Source organism: Tachysurus vachellii, chromosome 4, assembly GCF_030014155.1.
Source record: "Tachysurus vachellii isolate PV-2020 chromosome 4, HZAU_Pvac_v1, whole genome shotgun sequence".
Taxonomy (NCBI): Eukaryota; Metazoa; Chordata; class Actinopteri; order Siluriformes; family Bagridae; genus Tachysurus; species Tachysurus vachellii.
This window is the reverse complement of record NC_083463.1, coordinates 6,325,797-6,343,388: the sequence shown is the minus strand read 5'-3', so window position 1 is coordinate 6,343,388 and position 17,592 is coordinate 6,325,797. Positions and strand designations below refer to the sequence as shown.

The following is a 17,592-nucleotide window of genomic DNA, read 5'->3' as shown; positions in this document are numbered from 1 at the left end:
CATTTTGGCATTACTGACAAGCACTAATTTCCCACTAATTTCTCTCTAGGTAGCATGCTGGTTATTAGTAGATGCATTTTAACACTAATTATGCCCTTGCTCATTCTTGCTCATTTGTTTGCACTATGTCATTGTGCCAGTGAGCGATGTTTCCTGTGTAAAATGTTATACTGGCAGCCCTGTTCAGCATGAATTGAACAAAAAACACAGCTACAGTAATTGGATCAAGCAGGAATGTTATATAATCTATAATCTATAATTCTCTGTGTCACTTGTCACACATTCTTGCATTTACACTTCACCTTCATTTCACACTAGTTTGACCCATACATTATATAGTCTATATCATTTCCCAGGATATTGACATTAGCAGCCTGAAACAAATCATCTCTAGATGTATAGAATGATAAAATTGAAGGGTATGTGCAAACCTCCTGACCTGTTTACTACAGCAAAAATATCTGATATGAATCAAATAATTGAATTAAAACACCTACAACAAAATTAAGCAGGAATTTATCTAAAAGAATCAACACTACCTGGATGAGTTATGAAACTTTCTAGCACACATTTACAAAGGCACTAAGTTACCACTTCAGTTTAACACTCATTATAAGGCTCCTTTGTAATTTTAGCCTCTTTTGACACTATATAGCTAAGTTTGTGGACACCGGACTATCACACCCAGATGTGCTTGTTGAACATCCAATTCGTAGACGTAGTCCCCTTTTGCTGTTATAATAACCTCCACTCTTTTAGAAAGGCTTTCCACTAGATTTTCGAGCAAGCCTGGGGGGTTGTTCTTTCAGCCACAAGAGCATAATTGAGGCCGGGCACTGATATCGGGCACAGAGGATTAATCAGCATTCCAGTTCATTCCAAGGTGTTCAGTAGGGTTGAGGTCAGGGTTCTGTGCAGGATTCTCAAGTTTTTCCACTCCAACCTTGGCAAAAACATGCATTCAAAATAGCTTAAGGGGTACTGTAATGCTGGGACAATTTTTGGGGTCTAGTGAAGAAAAACTGTAATTCTACAGCTTACAAAGACATAAACAAGTATGTGCTTTCAACTATGTGGCAATAGCCCGAGGAAGGAACAAATGGGTGTAATGGACAGGTGTCCACAAACCTTTGGTTATAACTAGTACAGTTACAGTACACACCACACACAGAAAAGAAGCACATAATAATAATAATAATAATAATAATAATAATAATAATAATAATAATAATAATAATGACACTATATAAATAAATGAGGACAGACAAATGGCAAATCTGATTTTCTTTTGGGTCCACCACCATCCTTCATCATATTAGATGCTAGAACATGGCCCCATAAACAGATAGAGATACCAAGAAGTAAAGCAGATATAAAAGAAGACACGACAGAAAATGAGAAAGATGGAGAAAATGCAAACAAAAAAAGAAACACCAATAATGTCATACAAATACAGAGAATAAGGGCAATGTGAAAATAATAAAAGAAACAATTCATAAATACAACTCCATTATTTGGTTTGTATGAGTGTGTGTATATGCAATGTAAGGCCCATCTTTATAAAATGATAGCAAGATATCTAAGAAAGTGTAACACAGCTTCACCATGGCAGTGAGCACTGATAATTTGTCACAAAACATATGATCTGTAATGTTAATCAAATGTAATTTCTTTTGTTAAAAAAATTGGATTCTTTCAGACAGAAGGAGACAGCTTATCATAAAAGCCATAGTGTAATTGTGTTAACGAGTCTGTTATATTACTATTCAATCAAGCAACTATGTCAGGTTTAATCTCATTTACATTATCATTATGCCATAGAAAAAGGTGGACATAAATTCCCAGTATGTTAACTGCTGAACAGCTAAACAAAAAAAAAAAAAAAAAAAAAAAAAAAAAAAGAAGACTAGTAAATAATTAATATTACATTAAGTTTTAATAACAATTTATCTACAAAACATACTGACATCACTGAATTTTGTTTAAGGAAAGTGCACTGCCACTAAAGCAAAAAAAAAAAAGTATATAAATAAAAAACAAAAACCAAAAAAAAAAAAGAAAAACATATAAAATTTGCAGTCATATATAGCAAAGGTCCCACCAAATGTTTTAAGTGTTGCTTTATACAAGAAAACTGACTTGATTGATTTGAGTACACTTGTTTAGAAGTGAAAGTGGAAAGATATACAATATTGTAGTCAATAATTATGTGGTTTATTCATGCACAGTCTCCACTGTGTGTAAACATATTCTAGATGTCTGGCCTTTTAGTTGTTAGCTACAAAGTTTGGTTGTCTCATAATCAAGAGGGTTTGGGAGTCGGGCACTGAAAGCCTGGAGAGAAGAATGGATTCGCGCCACTTCATTGACTGTGAGTTTGAGGCGATGACGGAGTAAGCAGGAGAAGAGGTCCAGAGGCTGCTGGCCTGGTGGAGACAGGCGGTTAACACGGTCTCGGATCTCTAGCAACTGCATCAGGGCAGAATCTTGTGAGCCCTGGGTGTACGGATAGTCCAGCTGCAGGATCAAGTCCCGAATTGCCTCCGGGTTAAAATGCATACTGTATCCAAAAACTTGTATGCTGTTTATTTTCATGTACCCTAAGTTTCTGGAAGGGTCTGCCATTTCCAAAGGTTCCAAGTAAACACTCTCATTAACAGTAGAACCTGATGTTTTAATGTGGCTTCTCAGATAAATGTGAATTGTCTCAAAGAAGGTCTTCCACTTGTTTCCCAGAGTCAGGGTCCAGTTAAAACACTCAAGCGGAAGGTCCAGCTTAGTAGACTGCCAATTTGGAAATTTGTTCTCATTTACAGGTATCAACCAACTCTCTGAGTGGCTCCCACCAAACGGGTTGATGAAAAGAGTAAGGGAAGGTTCCAGGGTGCTGTTCTTTGTAAGGCAAATCTGTAGGGAGATCCCCAGGAGCATGTGCACTAGATTGGATTTGTATTTGTTGCTCTTTAGTGTGAGAAGCATTCTCTTCCTCCATGAAGGGTCGAACCAGCTGTTGAGGCGCATATCATTGCTAATAAAGATAGCATGGACCTCTAGGCGACGGTCAGCCCTTTGCAGAAGGTACCGCAGCTCTAGGTCTTGCAAGTCAGTCTCAAAACCCAAGTAGTTGTCAGTGGAATCGGCCACTATAGGCCGACAGGATCCTTGACTTAGCATATAACCAGCGTTGCAGCTACCACAGCGAGTGTAGTTGTCACTGGCACAGGATGCACAAGCTAGACCCTCTCCTACAGAACATGGAGTAGGTCCCTGGCATGAGAATTGGTCATATGCGCAAATGCAGGTGTGCAGCTCCTCAGAGAAAAAGCCCAGCTGGTTGTTCTCCGAGCAGTAGAGTAATGACTGGATGTAGTTCAGCCAGTATGACCGTGGCCTACATTGGAAGTAGACAGAGTGAGAATTCACTAATGTGCTGAAAGAAGCACTCTAGACCATATGTGTGGCTTAATGCCTGAGCTACTTATGGTACTATGTTTAATAATGACATAATCACCTTGGGGAGAAAATCAGACAAGCACTGGAGCACATAATTTGCTGTTAATTAAGACTTTAGCATTAGCACCTTATTGTGACAAAAATAATAAAACTGCTGAAACTATTAGGGCTATACAGATACATCTTTGCATTACTGGCATTTACTCTGTGCCAGTAACTCTGCGAATGCAGCACTGTGTGAACTGTTTGAGATATTTATACTTGGCACCAAAAGCAATAAGAGAGCCCAAAAAATTAACCAAAATTCAACATGTACTACTCATTCCTGAGATGAAATCATTCATCTGTTCCTCATGATTCCCAGGCAAACATACCACATTTCTCCAGTCAGTCCATTGAGATTTCAAGCTGAAATGTGTGCCACTTGGGAAAGGAGTAATAATTTCAGTTCAAATTGTGCAGGGAACTCCCTGTACTAATAAAGGTATGACTGAGAGAAGAGTCTTCCCAAGCACCCTGTAGTTCATGACCACTAATCTTGATGATAGAAAACAGCACTATTCTCATTTATACCAGGATAACACGCTTAACATAATTTCTTAGCATATGTCTATTACGGTATATGTTTATTACGCTATATGTCTATATCTCCTTTGTGCCAGTAGATTAAAAGTAATGCTAAAAAATTATTTATGGAAATTAAATATGGTACTTAGGCAATTACTTTGCGTGATTGTGCTGTAGCATAGACAGTAGGTAATTGCCTTTAAATTGCAAAGTATGTATATACTGACTTGCTTTTACTATAGATAGGGTAGTTTTGATAAAACCATACTTTGCCCTGTTTAAATAATACATTGAAAAATGTGCTATGTGCATACAATGCTATACTTGTTATTTATGAAATTAGCTAGCTCATTTTGATAAACTCAAAAGAATTTGCTATCTAGATTAGTTACCTTGAATCAAGTAGGATTGTGATGGATAAGAAGAGATTTAGTTCCACTTTGAAAAAGAGTTTTTTTTCTCTCTCTCTTCTAGTTAGTATTTGCTGTAGCATTGCATGTGTTGTTTCCAATGAACTCTTCATGCTCACTTTTACGGGTTTTTTGTCCATATTGTAAGTACAGAATGAAACCTAATGTACTATTATTAAACATAATGTACATAATGTATGTATATTACATTCATGGAACCTAGATTTGCACTGCAATTTACTTTCCAAGGTACTTAATCCCATTCCTAAATTACATTTACAGCATTTAGCAGACACCCTTAACCAGAGATACTTACATTTTATCTCATTTTTATACAACTGAGAAATTGAGGGTTAAGGGCCTTGCTCAGGGGCCCAGCAGTGGCAGCTTGGAATCGAACTCACAACCTTCCGATTGGTAGCCCAACACCTTAACCACTAGGCTACCACATACTGTACCTCTTAGCTAACTCCAAAAAGCCTTGATCTGAAGATAACAAGGCAGTTGCGCTCACCTTTCACGTGGTAAGTTGATAACAGGCTGTTTTTGACACCTCTTGCTCAGACTGAAGAGTTTGTACACAACTCGCTGGGCTCTCCTGTACAGACCCTTCATGCTGCTCTCTAGGAGCTCATAGCGCCGCTGAAACATGCCATCTAGGAGCCATAAATGGTGGATCGCAGAGGCGTTGAGGTAAATGTTTTGAGGCAACCTCATCAGGAATGCCTTGAACTCATCTGTAACGGTATGGAAAAAATAAAAGAAAAAACTTTCTTTACTATAGGTACAAACAGTGTGGTGAAATAAACTGCCAACACATTTTCTATAGAGACACTCCCAACATTTCCTTTTATTAACAGAGCAGAACATTGGATGTCTTTGATATCTCTCAAAAAAGGACACAGTTATGACACAAAAATGGCACTTCCCACACTTGCTATTTTTACACAACTGTAAAAATAACTGCACTCACTGATGATTCAGAAAAAAAGTGAATTCTTATACATAGGTTTACTGCATTTAACTATATCCATACATATACATACCTGATTCCTTGAATTCTTTGTATAGGAGTTCCCATGATTCAGCTATCCGAAGAAGGCTCTCTTGCATGGCTTGAATGTCCATATAGGGACAATTACATTCTGGGAACTTTGGGTCACATTTGCACCAGCAGTCACTATCCTGACACACAAAGTCACCTTCTCCATTGCAGGCGATGTAGCCGAGAGCCGCCTGGACAAAGGTATGTCTGAGGTAGTCTGGCAAAATTACCTGCAAACCTGCCATTAAAGAAGATAATAAATCCTATTAAGATTAGAATATAAATAGAAATACTGTTACCTGTATATGTATGTATGTATGTATCTATGTATGTATGTATGTATGTATGTATGTATGTACAGTATGTATGTATGTATGTATGTACAGTATTTATGCATGTATGTATGTATGTATGTACGTATGTATGTATAGTATGTATGTATGTACAGTATGTATGTATGTATGTATGTATGTATGTATGTATGTACGTACAGTATGTATGTATGTATGTATGTACAGTATTTATGCATGTATGTATGTATGTATGTATGTATGTATGTACGTACAGTATTTATGTATGTATGTATGTACAGTATTTATGCATGTATGTATTTATGTATGTATGTATGTACGTACAGTATTTATGTATGTATGTAAGACATGGCACCTGGCATGGTCAATAATTCTTTTTTTCATCAGTTTTTTCATACTTCCACATTTAATTTAAATAAAATAAATTGAAAGTCGCCTTGTTACTTTTGTAAATGTTATTGTAACCTCCACAATTTGGTTCAGTTCAAAGCAAGCAGTCATAAAACAAAAGGGAGGAGTTCAGAGACAGATTAAAGACTGTTTACTGCTGTGTTTCTGGTGTGTCAGCATTCACAGTTAGAAAAAGTAAAAAAAAAAAAAACTTGGCCAGCCTTTAGTAGCTATAAGTGAATTATGTGTTATTTGTTGTTAGAAGAAAGCTATTTGGCCCTTGTGAGTTGAGGACTAATTGACACCCTCCCCACCACTAAAAGTTCCCATGGAGCCACATATGAAGGCTTCACAGCCAAGAACATCCAAAAAAGCGACCATATCAGATATCAATATTTGACAACATTGTTTTTATACAACGGAACAATTAAACGTCAAGGGCTTTGCTCAAGAGTCCAGTAGTGGGAACTTGTTGGACCTGGGATTCAAACGCACAACCCTCCAATCAGTGGTCCAACACTGTAACCACCAACCTACTACACCAGATCAGTGGGTCCTGATGGCATAGCACATATCAGGAATACAAACTTCAGATCGGCTATCGACCTCTGACCTTTTCAGAGCAAAAAGCCTTGTGAGTATTAGATCCCATTAGGCTTGTGATTAAAAAAAGTAGGTCCATACATTTTTCGTCAACATACAGTACATCCTCTTTCAGATGAATGATGGTGGTTTGTAACAGTGTTCAGATCTAAAAAGGCTGACCTGGATATATAAGTAGATAAATACATAGAGTAACACTGGCATCCTATCCAGGGGGTATTTCTGTCTTTTACTCATTGTTCATGGGATAGATTTCAGATCTACCATGACCCAGAATGAATGTATGAATGATGCATTAACTACTTTGACATGAGATTCTGAGCACACAATCTCACTCACTCATTTTCTACCACTTATCCGAACTACCTCGGGTCACGGGGAGCCTGGAGATCTCAGGCGTCATTGGGCATGAAGGCAGGATACACCCTGGACGGAGTGCCAACCCATCACAGGGCACACACACACACACTCATTCACTCACACAATCACACACTACGGACAATTTTCCAGAGATGCCAATCAACCTACCATGCATGTCTTTGGAACGGGGGAGGAAACCGGAGTACCCGGAGGAAACCCCCGAGGCACGGGGAGAAAATGCAAACTCCACACACACAAGGCGGAGGCGGGAATCGAAACCCCAACCCTGGAGGTTTGAGGCGAACGTGCTAACCACTAAGCCACCGTGAGCACACAATAATAAAAATTATTCAGAACAGATTATTACCTTGTAAGTGAACTTTGTTTTCTGGGCTTTGAACCAAAACTGAACTGACAGAATCAAGGTTGTCATAGTTACTGCATCCAAGAGGGCCAGTCCTAGTTTCAGTTACCTGTACAAAAAAAAAAACAACAACAACATTAAATTACCATGAACAAGTTAAAGAGAAAGAGAGGTAGAGTGCTATGAACTAAATTTACCATTTGTGTATTAAGATATATATATTTACAGTGAAGGAAATCGAATAAAATGTCCTTTTTTAAATTGAGATATTCAGCTAAGAGATTCGGTGTGTTGCGACAACACAGATTCATACACAGAGTACTAACACCTATTCCCAGTTGGGACACTTCAGCAGTCTGCTGTACTTCCTAGTCTTGTCATTGCTCCATGCTTTACTGAGCCTTTAACAGTTTTCACTTAATCCGGTGGTTTTATTTTCTTAGATGTGTGCTAAGAAATTCACTTGCATAAATAAAATATTTTCCATGTTGTGAAACTCACATATTCTCACATAACAGTCCTTTGAAACATAACCAACCACTTCATTGAATTATTGCTGGAGGGGATTCTTACATACTGCAAATGATTTCATCATCTCTTCTCCATCCTTAAGGACTGATGGAACTGTCTTGTATAACGTTCGTTGACATACCTAAAAAATTGCCTTGCTTCATAACCATTACATATATGTGATTATGTATAGTTTTTTTTTTTTTTTTTAATGATTACATCTATTTTTGCTTTGGTTCGTGGTTTCCCATGTTATCCGCAAGCAGTTATCTGCTGATAGCGATGCAAGGGGAATTAGCCTTGACTACATTTTTACCTGAAGAGAGCAGTGTAGTATCTTTTCCTTTATATGCTCTGCTCAAACAGTTCAGCTTCCTTTTTCATGCTAATACTACCAACACCATCACACTCCTCACCTTGCAGATCAACATTACGTTTATGTCATTTGGCAGACTTACAGAAGTGAAAGGACATTACATCGATACAAGTGAGCAGTTGAGGGTTATGGACCCAGCAGGGGAAGGTTAGTATGGCTGGGATTTGAATCATGACCTTCCTAGTCTAATGCCTTAGCCAATGTGACTGTTGTGTGAAAAGTTCAATTTTTTAAAATACTCTTACCAGCCCATCTGCCACCAAAAATCATTCATAAGTGAATGTCACAGATATAATTTTTTTTCCCCCATTTTTTCACATATTTGATGTAAACATTAATTAAACCTGTATCTTCATTCTGCTGCTGTCACATGATTGGCTATTTGGATAACTCCATAATAAAGCATGTGTACAGGCATTCCTATAAAAGGGTAGAGGATGGTAAGTGTATATGAACACAGACCTACATACAAGAATAAATAAACAGTAAACAATTGCGATAAACAATCAATTCAATACCAATACAAAGTCCACATTCAGTGCTATGTGTTAAATGCAAGGTCAGATCCGCTTATTTGTTATAGATGTCCTTGTGAGTGACTGCTGTTGGCAAAACAAAAGTCTTGTTGTCATGTGTACTGCTTCTAATGGAGCAATAGTGCTAATCTGAAGAGAGATAGTTAGACCGAAACAGATAGTTTCTTCAGCATGTAGGGTCCATGGTGAAATTCTCAGCTTGGCCCTGATGTCATGCAGCTCTTGATCTGACAGCTGCTCCTTAAGAGTCAGCCTTTTCTGCTGTGCACACAATTCACTGCAGTCTTGACTTTAAACAGGAGGAGACTGAGCTGAACCGTACACTTATAGATGGGGTTCAGATGCTCTCTGTGATGGTTCTGTAGAGCTGAGAGACATCTGGTTGACAGATGTTTAGTTTCTGCAAATCCCTCAAAAAGAAAAAAAAGCTGATGGTGCTTTTTCATTATGGTTGTTTTTGTGTAGAATTGTTTATTTTCTATATGAGAACTTTGGAGAGTTTCTAGGAATTTGATTGACTGTACCTTAATCACTGCACATTTTATTATTTTATGGGGGTGGGGGATCTTGAAAAAGTGTGTGTGCGGTGTGTGTGTGTGTGTGTGTGTGTGTGTGTGTGTGTGTGTGTGTGTGTTGATCTCCAGGATGTTTTCAGTATAGCACAAAGGCAGATGGGCCACTTCTCTCTTGTAGGCAGACTCATCAGTGTTGCTAATGAGGCCTATTATAATTGTGTCATTTGCAGATTTTATCCGCTTCATGGAAGGGTTGCTAGAAACACACTTGTTGGTGTACAAGGTGAAGAGAAGAAGTGAGTGTACACAGACTTGTGGAGCCCCAATGCTATTTGATTTGGATTATAACTGGGAAGGTTCCATCCATACAAACTGCTTATTGTCTGACAGGAAGTCAACAAGCCACTGGCAAATGGAGGGGTCTGCACTTTGTTGTAGCAGTTTGTTATGGAGCTATTCTTACTCAACTTTATTAAAGACTGTCTACAAATATGACCTCTGGCATTGAAGCCTGGAGTATCCAGAAGATCAGGTTTGCTGCATCATCAGCTTAGAGGCTTGTCTTATCAGTAAAATGTACAGAATTAAGGACAGGATCAGCGGTGGACTTGAGAGGCGATTGAGCCAGTATGTCACTCACTCACTCATCTTCTACCGCTTATCCAAACTACCTTGGGTCACGGGGAGCCTGTGCCTATCTCAGGCGTCATCGGGCATCAAGGCAGGATACACCCTGGACGGAGTGCCAACCCATCGCAGGGCACACACACACTCTCATTCACTCACGCAATCACACACTACGGACAATTTTCCAGAGATGCCAATCAACCTACCATGCATGTCTTTTAACCGGGGGAGGAAACCGGAGTACCCGGAGGAAACCCCCGAGGCACGGGGAGAACATGCAAACTCCACACACACAAGGCGGAGGTGGGAATCGAACCCCCAACCCTGGAGGTGTGAGGCGAATGTGCTAACCATATTAAGATTACAGGTCTACAGTCATTCATGTCGGGTAAATTGTTCTTCACTACACTGGAATCTACACTGGAATACTCACTGGGAATGTAGGTCTTGGACAAAATGGTTTGCGTATTGACTTTCATTTTTCCCTGACTTGTTAGTTGCATTGGTCTTGTTAAATATGGTCATTTATTTAAATTTTTTTGGAAACATTAGCTAAACACTTGTTCAATGCACAAATGAAGCCAACTAGTTGAAGCAAACTTCGAATAGTCTCTGTTAGTCTTGGTCTCAGACTTGTCATGGACTTGTCAATTATTTGACTAGAGCCCTATTTATCATTAATATGACACTGAGCATTGCTAGTAAATGGTGGACCTTGTCTTGGAAATGTCTTGGTTCTTAAAGAAATAAGATGAGGTCCTGCTATTTTAAGTAAGCAGAAATGCATGTAACTGATTTCCATTTTTTTCAGAGCAGTATCAGTTTTCATTTAGCCTGTCAGATCATGACATTTCCAGGCTGACATGAAGACAAGGTAAGACATGGCTTGCTGCTGCCACTCAATCATAATCTCACAGATGGATTGCAGTGGTAGTAACACGGGCTCACTTCCAACATCGGTGTTCTGTTATGACACGTTTCCATCTTGCATGAAAGCATATATTATATTTATAGATACATACTTTACATAAAAAAACAAAGGATCACTTGGGCACAATTATAATTCCAAATTGATTCTTAGCATTTTATAAACTCTGATGAAGCCTCATGATTGCATTAACATGTCTTAACAGTATTTATTATAAGGTGTAATGCAGATGCAATTGCAAACATATGATTTTATTAATAAATGAATAATCAGGTTGCAAAAAAAAAGGGACTAAAAAACGGTCAACAATTATGCACAAGGACAGGTGATCATCTAAAAAAAACACGACACAGGGAAAATAAGAATCTTAAATTAAAGGACAACATAAAAGTCAGAAGGAACAAACAAACTGAATGGTACTTCAGACTGGCTGAATGTTTTGTGAGTGTATATATAGAGGTGAGGAATGAATAGTGAGTGTGGCTGCGTGTGTGTAATCAGTACTTGGTAGACTATGAACCTGACAGTAAGTGTGTGTGTGGGCTGGGAAGTGGTGTTTAAGGCAGCTATGTGTGTAGACTGTAAGGCGGTTTTGGAACTGGTGTTCAGGAATCTGGTGTCTTTCGAGGTGTTGAGGAATCCCTTCCGGATTCCAGGATAGACATGACATAACATCATGTGGTGTATTGTACATCATTTCAAATAATTAATTATGTAATAATTAAAATACTGTAATATCGATTATAATAATATTTAGTCATTTTTTATCACTAACATGTTTTTCCAGCTTGGAACATTTTATGAGCTGATAATGTTCAGTGTTAAAGTGATCATAATGATTTATGTACGTATATTGGCTTCATAGAAAGTGTTACTGAGTTTCCAGGCATAAAATGCACACATAGCAAAACCGCTAAAAGAATTATGAGAGCCAAGAAAAAGAAAAATCTAATAAGAAAAATATGCATAATGTAAAAGAAAAGCACAATGTTAGGTAATACTTTCCAAACTTACAACATCTGTTATTCATACTTTGTTGAAAAATGCCTAATGGCAGATTATGTAATGCTCGAGCATGTGCCTGTTGTTTTCCCATAACATGTGGTATTAACAGCCTGTACCTCATATAATGCAGTTGGCTTTGGATTAGATTTCCAATTGTCAGCATTAAAGCGATTAAAAATGAAATTCTATTAAAGCAACTTTATAAATAGTTGCAGATGTTATGTTGCCTGCTTATGGGCCAAATTAAATTAGTTATAGAGACATGAAAGTAGTATATTATATAACTCATGTTTTATAGGCAGTATGAATCACTTTAATAGGAACACCTGTACATCTGTGCACTCATTCATACTGTCAAGCTATGTGGTATCAGTGTAATGCATAAAATCATACATACTGTATACAGGTCAGGGATGAAAAAAACAAAACACTATAGTGAGTGGTGAAATTCTGCTGGTGAAAATGCCTTGTTGGTGTAAAGATGTTGGTGTGATAAATCAAATAAGTACTAGGGATAGGGATAGATATATTCATTCATTCATTCATCTTCTACCGCTTATCCGAACTACCTCGGGTCACGGGGAGCCTGTGCCTATCTCAGGCGTCATCGGGCATCAAGGCAGGATTCACCCTGGACGGAGTGCCAACCCATCGCAGGGCACATACACACAGGGATAGATATATAGTATTTTAAATTAATTTTAAACTTTAATTGTATATTTTCACTTATTTATTTTTATTTCTTCTTCGTCTTCTTCTCCTTCTTCTTCTTCTTCTTCTTCTTATATATTTATTTTTTTTCTCTCTCTCTTCTGTTTCTATACTTCTGTAAAGCTGCTTTGAGACAATTGAACTGAACTGAATTGGATTGAAGAACTCTTTGCAATCAGGATAAGCAGAAAAGCATCCCAGAATGCACAAAATACAAAGCCGTGATGCACAAGGGCAACAACATTCACGGCATTTTCTCACTCACTCATTTTCTACCGCTTATCCGAACTACCTCGGGTCACGTGGAGCCTGTGCCTATCTCAGGCGTCATCGGGCATCAAGGCAGGATACACCCTGGACGGAGTGCCAACCCATCGCAGGGCACACACACTCTCATTCACTCACGCAATCACACACTACGGACAATTTTCCAGAGATGCCAATCAACCTACCATGCATGTCTTTGGACCGGGGGAGGAAACCGGAGTACCCGGAGGAAACCCCCGAGGCACGGGGAGAACATGCAAACTCCACACACACAAGGCGGAGGCGGGAATCGAACCCCAAACCCTGGAGGTGTGAGGTGAACGTGCTAACCACTAAGCCATCGTGCCCCCCAAGACCTTGTTCATTAATAGATATTTAAAATACAGAATCAGAAATTCCGGTTCAAGAAAGGTAGAGGGGAAGAATGGCTTCGGAATTGCTATTAAAGGCTGTGAAATCATGAGCGAGCGGGAAATCATTAGTGGCTCTAACAAGTGCCCACTCACTGCTAGGCTGAGATTGGTCATGAGATAATAGAGTAACAATCGTTGAACAGGGCAGTTGGGCCAAATTAAGCTGGCAGATGAAGTGAATAGGTTATAAATAGTATAAAGACAGTCTTGATTAGTGAATATGAAATGAATGAACGCCTGCACATAGCAGCTATATTCAGACAATTCCTCTTGTTATTTGTCCTTCCTATAGTATCCGTGAAACCGAAAGGAGGTTATTGAAAAATAATCCACACATTTTAACTTGCCAAGTCCTTGAGCTTGTGTGGATCAATTCCAAAATCGAATCAATAATAATTCAATGTAAATATTAAAAGTATTCAGTCTTGAGATATCAGGATAAAGACAACCACAAACAGAAGCACAGATGGATGCACAGAATCCTAGCCAACACGAAACAGAATTCTTCTGCCACTAGGTGGTGAAGGCTTTCTGTTTTCGGGTTGTTACATAAAAAGTTTAGGAACGCAAAGAAAGAAAAAGAAAGAAACTGATTAGAAGAAGTGATGGGAAATTTTGGCTGTGTGAGGGGTTGAGTTTGTTCCCATAGAGACACATAGAGATTCATCCTTGCTCCCTCAGGAGTCTGGCCAGCTGGTGCTATCTGAACAACCCCAAGCTCCTATCACCACTACCACCACCCCCGCCTACTGTCTTCAAAGGCTTCTCTTTTTACGGTGCCAACATGGGTGAGGACCCGGAAGTGAGAATGATAGGGCTCGTATTCCCCGGTGTTGCGAACATAGACATGTGGCCGCAGCCAGCTGGACTGCATCCATCGAAGAGTTTCGCTGGTGGCATTGTACCTACTCTACTGTGCCAAGTAACAAATTACTTCAGCTTCAGCATCACTTATTCAACCAGCTCTATACTCAGGAATCTCAGGGTCAGGCTCATGTGGTAATTGATAACATATCACAAGTTATGCCAAACTCAAAAAAAGATGCAATGCAAAGAAAAATGTCACTAAATTGCTAGAAATAAATATAATATTAGTAAGCAAGGGAAATTAAAAGTGAGCACTGTAAACGACAGGAAGAGAGTATAAAGAAAGGATTATAGGGAGATTAGTGGTGTCAGGAAAGAAGCGAATGCTGTAGATTAGGATGGTCAACCAGTGGACCGTGGCATCCAGTGGATTTCAGTGAATCAAAGCATGCACTCAGAAAAAAACATACAGAACAGAACCAATGGACATTTAAAAAAAAAAATAAAGAGAAGATGGCCTGTTGTAACCAGTGACAAGCATTGATGTGTTTTATTCATACCTCACACATGAGGTACTCAGCAAAGGGTTGAGCATTAAAAAGTAACTGTTGTCACCTTTCGGCACACAACACGAAATGACTGACAGATTTTTGTTTTTAAAGCTCAATGAGAAAATAATCAGAATCATCAACATGACAGGGGGGCACGGTGGCCTCACACCTCCAGGGTCGGGGTTCGATTCCCGCCTCCACCTTGTGTGTGTGGAGTTTGCATGTTCTCCCCGTGCCTCGGGGGTTTCCTCCGGGTACTCCGGTTTCCTCCCCCGGTCCAAAGACATGCATGGTAGGTTGATTGGCATCTCTGGAAAATTGTCCCTAGTGTGTGATTGCATGAGTGCATGAGTGAATGAGTGAATGAGTGTGTGTGTGTGTGTGTGTGTGCCCTGCGATGGGTTGGCACTCCGTCCAGGGTGTATCCTGCCTTGATGCCCAATGACGCCTGAGATAGGCACAGGCTCCCCGTGACCCGAGGTAGTTTGGATAAGCGGTAGAAGATGAATGAATGAATGAATCAACATGACATTCACAGAAGACCTACGTGTACATTTGAGTGAACAGGTAGATTGATATGCTTTAACTTTTACAGACTATAAGATCTCACTTTGGGCAGATTTGCAAGTTGTCATGCTAGATTTGGAAAATGGTCAACTTAAGAACTAAACGTTGGCCAGCCAGTCACAAAGCAGCTTGAGTCGTTCCACATTAGGAAGCAAGCTGTGCAGAACCATGCTGGAGCGATACATCATGACTTAGTAAAGGCTCTGTTACACCCACCAGTGCACTAAAAGGATTTGCTGCAAAATGAGTTGCTAAATTTCTCTTTCAAATAACCCAATGGGGGAGAGCCAGGAGCCATATTCCTCACTCAAATCCCATTTAACTTAGAATTCAAACAGCAGAACACTTGCTTCTGTCTGTCGTGTGAAATTCAGTCATGGGTCAACATACAATGCAGGTGTCAAAGGTCACTGATTCATACTCCTGCATTGATGGAGTACTGTAGCACTACGATCACTGCTCCCTTCGCTCAAGGAACGTCTCGGCTTTCCGTGCACAAACTCATGCCGTGATAAGAGCAGGAGCAACTATAAGCAAGCGACAGACAGAAAAACCTCCGCCATGTGGGATCCCGGTCTCCTAACCGCAATAAAAATGTCTAAGTGCAACAATTGTAGGTTGTCAAGGCAAGGTGCTTCTTCATGTAATTAATTATGTAGGCATGATGAAGGGGTGGCCCAGAATAGGAACATCACCACACTCCTACAACTTAAGTAAAAGTAGCTCTTTCAAGGATTTAGTGGGCTTTTCCTGGCCAATTCATTAAATATTATCAGAGGAATCAGAGGAAAATCAGATACTGGGTTATATTTATCAATCTTCTAATAAACCTTGCACGTGTTTAGTAAACATTTTGCCGAGATAGGTTTTCTTCACATACGGTGATCAATGCCAATCATCCAGAAATGACAACAAACAGTCACAAAACAGATGATTTGCATTTAAAGCCAAAGCTACAGGGATCGACTGTGAACGTGTGCTAAATATACCAGCAATTACAGTACACCGGTTACCATAGACACTGACTAATTCTTCCTCCTTTCATAGAGTGCCTGTTATATGTTTTTTTATCTGGATTGAATGTGCGATATTAATTTGCCTTGATTTGTTTGAAATTGTCATTAAATTTGTGTGTAAAATTTGAAAATAATTAAGTGTTTTAAACTTGACACTCATCCTATGTTGTCCTTGATATTTAAACTCGTGACCAGTCGTACGACTTGAAGCCGATCAGTCGAGGTTCGCGTTACTGAAGCTTCTTATATTATGTAAATTTGCACAATCTTTCACACGCTTGTAGAATTTGAACAATTTTCTAAACCAACGCTTCTTTCAGGAATGTCACATTGCTTGAGTAAATTTCTTTGTCTCCAGCTTGATAAATGCTTAGCGCAAGCTGTTGGATAGCTATGTGTGGCAAAATGCTACAGATATAGCCCTAATCAATTCAGGTTGTAATCAGATACCGGCTGTCAAAACATTTGTGATGCTCCTGCACTGTGGTCTTAATGAGATTTTTCAATGTAGTTTTTTTCCTTTATTTTTTTTTACTTTTTGGGGTAAATCGACTTTAAAATGCAATTACGTTACTTCAGTTTGAGAAAGATACTAAAGAAAAAAAACATTGCTCGCTGGAAAAAGCTTTTATTTTTCAGTGCTGTGTATAGGGGATGTCAAAACATTGCAGTTTGAAGCGGTTTCTCGGGCGACTACACATATAATTGCATTAGTAATGAATTTTATTAAACATCAAAATAATTAGCCTCAATTAACCCAAGGTATTGCTTCTGGTCTGTGCTCTGATCTGATTTTTTATAGAATATTTGTACTGGTCTTATGAGGAATAGGGTTTTGGTTTAATAGAAATAATGTTTCTGAGAATCCAGGGTTTGTGGAGAAAATGTATAATGCAATAACCAACCAGAGTTTAAAGAGAGTTGTGTGTTTAGCTGGAGATACAAATATTCTACTAACTTTGTTATAATTCCAAGATAAAAACCTTGAACCTAGCTGTCATGCAACATGTTACGGCTAAAGAGAGGAAAAGAAAACTAATACACAATTACAAACAGATTAAGTAAGTAAGTAAGTATGTAAGTATGTAACTAAGTAAGTAAGTACGTAAGTATGTAAATAAGTAAGTATGTAAGTAAGTAAGTATGTATGTAAGTATGTAAGCAAGTATAAGTACCTAAGTAAGTTAGTAAGTCAGTAAGTAAGTAAGTAAGTATGTAAGTATGTAACTAAGTAAGAAAGTACGTAAGTATGTAAGTAAG

General features: G+C 38.8%; 1 protein-coding gene across 1 annotated transcript in view; it reads right to left on the bottom strand.

Annotated features, from left to right (window-relative positions):
- Positions 1-2,274: 2,274 nt before the first annotated feature.
- Positions 2,275-17,592, bottom strand: part of brinp3a.2 (bone morphogenetic protein/retinoic acid inducible neural-specific 3a, tandem duplicate 2) — a 36,415-nt gene continuing 21,097 nt past the window's right edge. The window contains exons 4-7 of the mRNA XM_060867051.1: positions 7,507-7,612; positions 5,477-5,713; positions 4,945-5,167; positions 2,275-3,391 (exon numbers count right to left, since the gene is read on the bottom strand). Of these exons, the coding sequence (XP_060723034.1) occupies positions 2,275-3,391; positions 4,945-5,167; positions 5,477-5,713; positions 7,507-7,612 (1,683 nt within the window). The remainder of the gene's footprint in view (positions 3,392-4,944; positions 5,168-5,476; positions 5,714-7,506; positions 7,613-17,592) is intronic.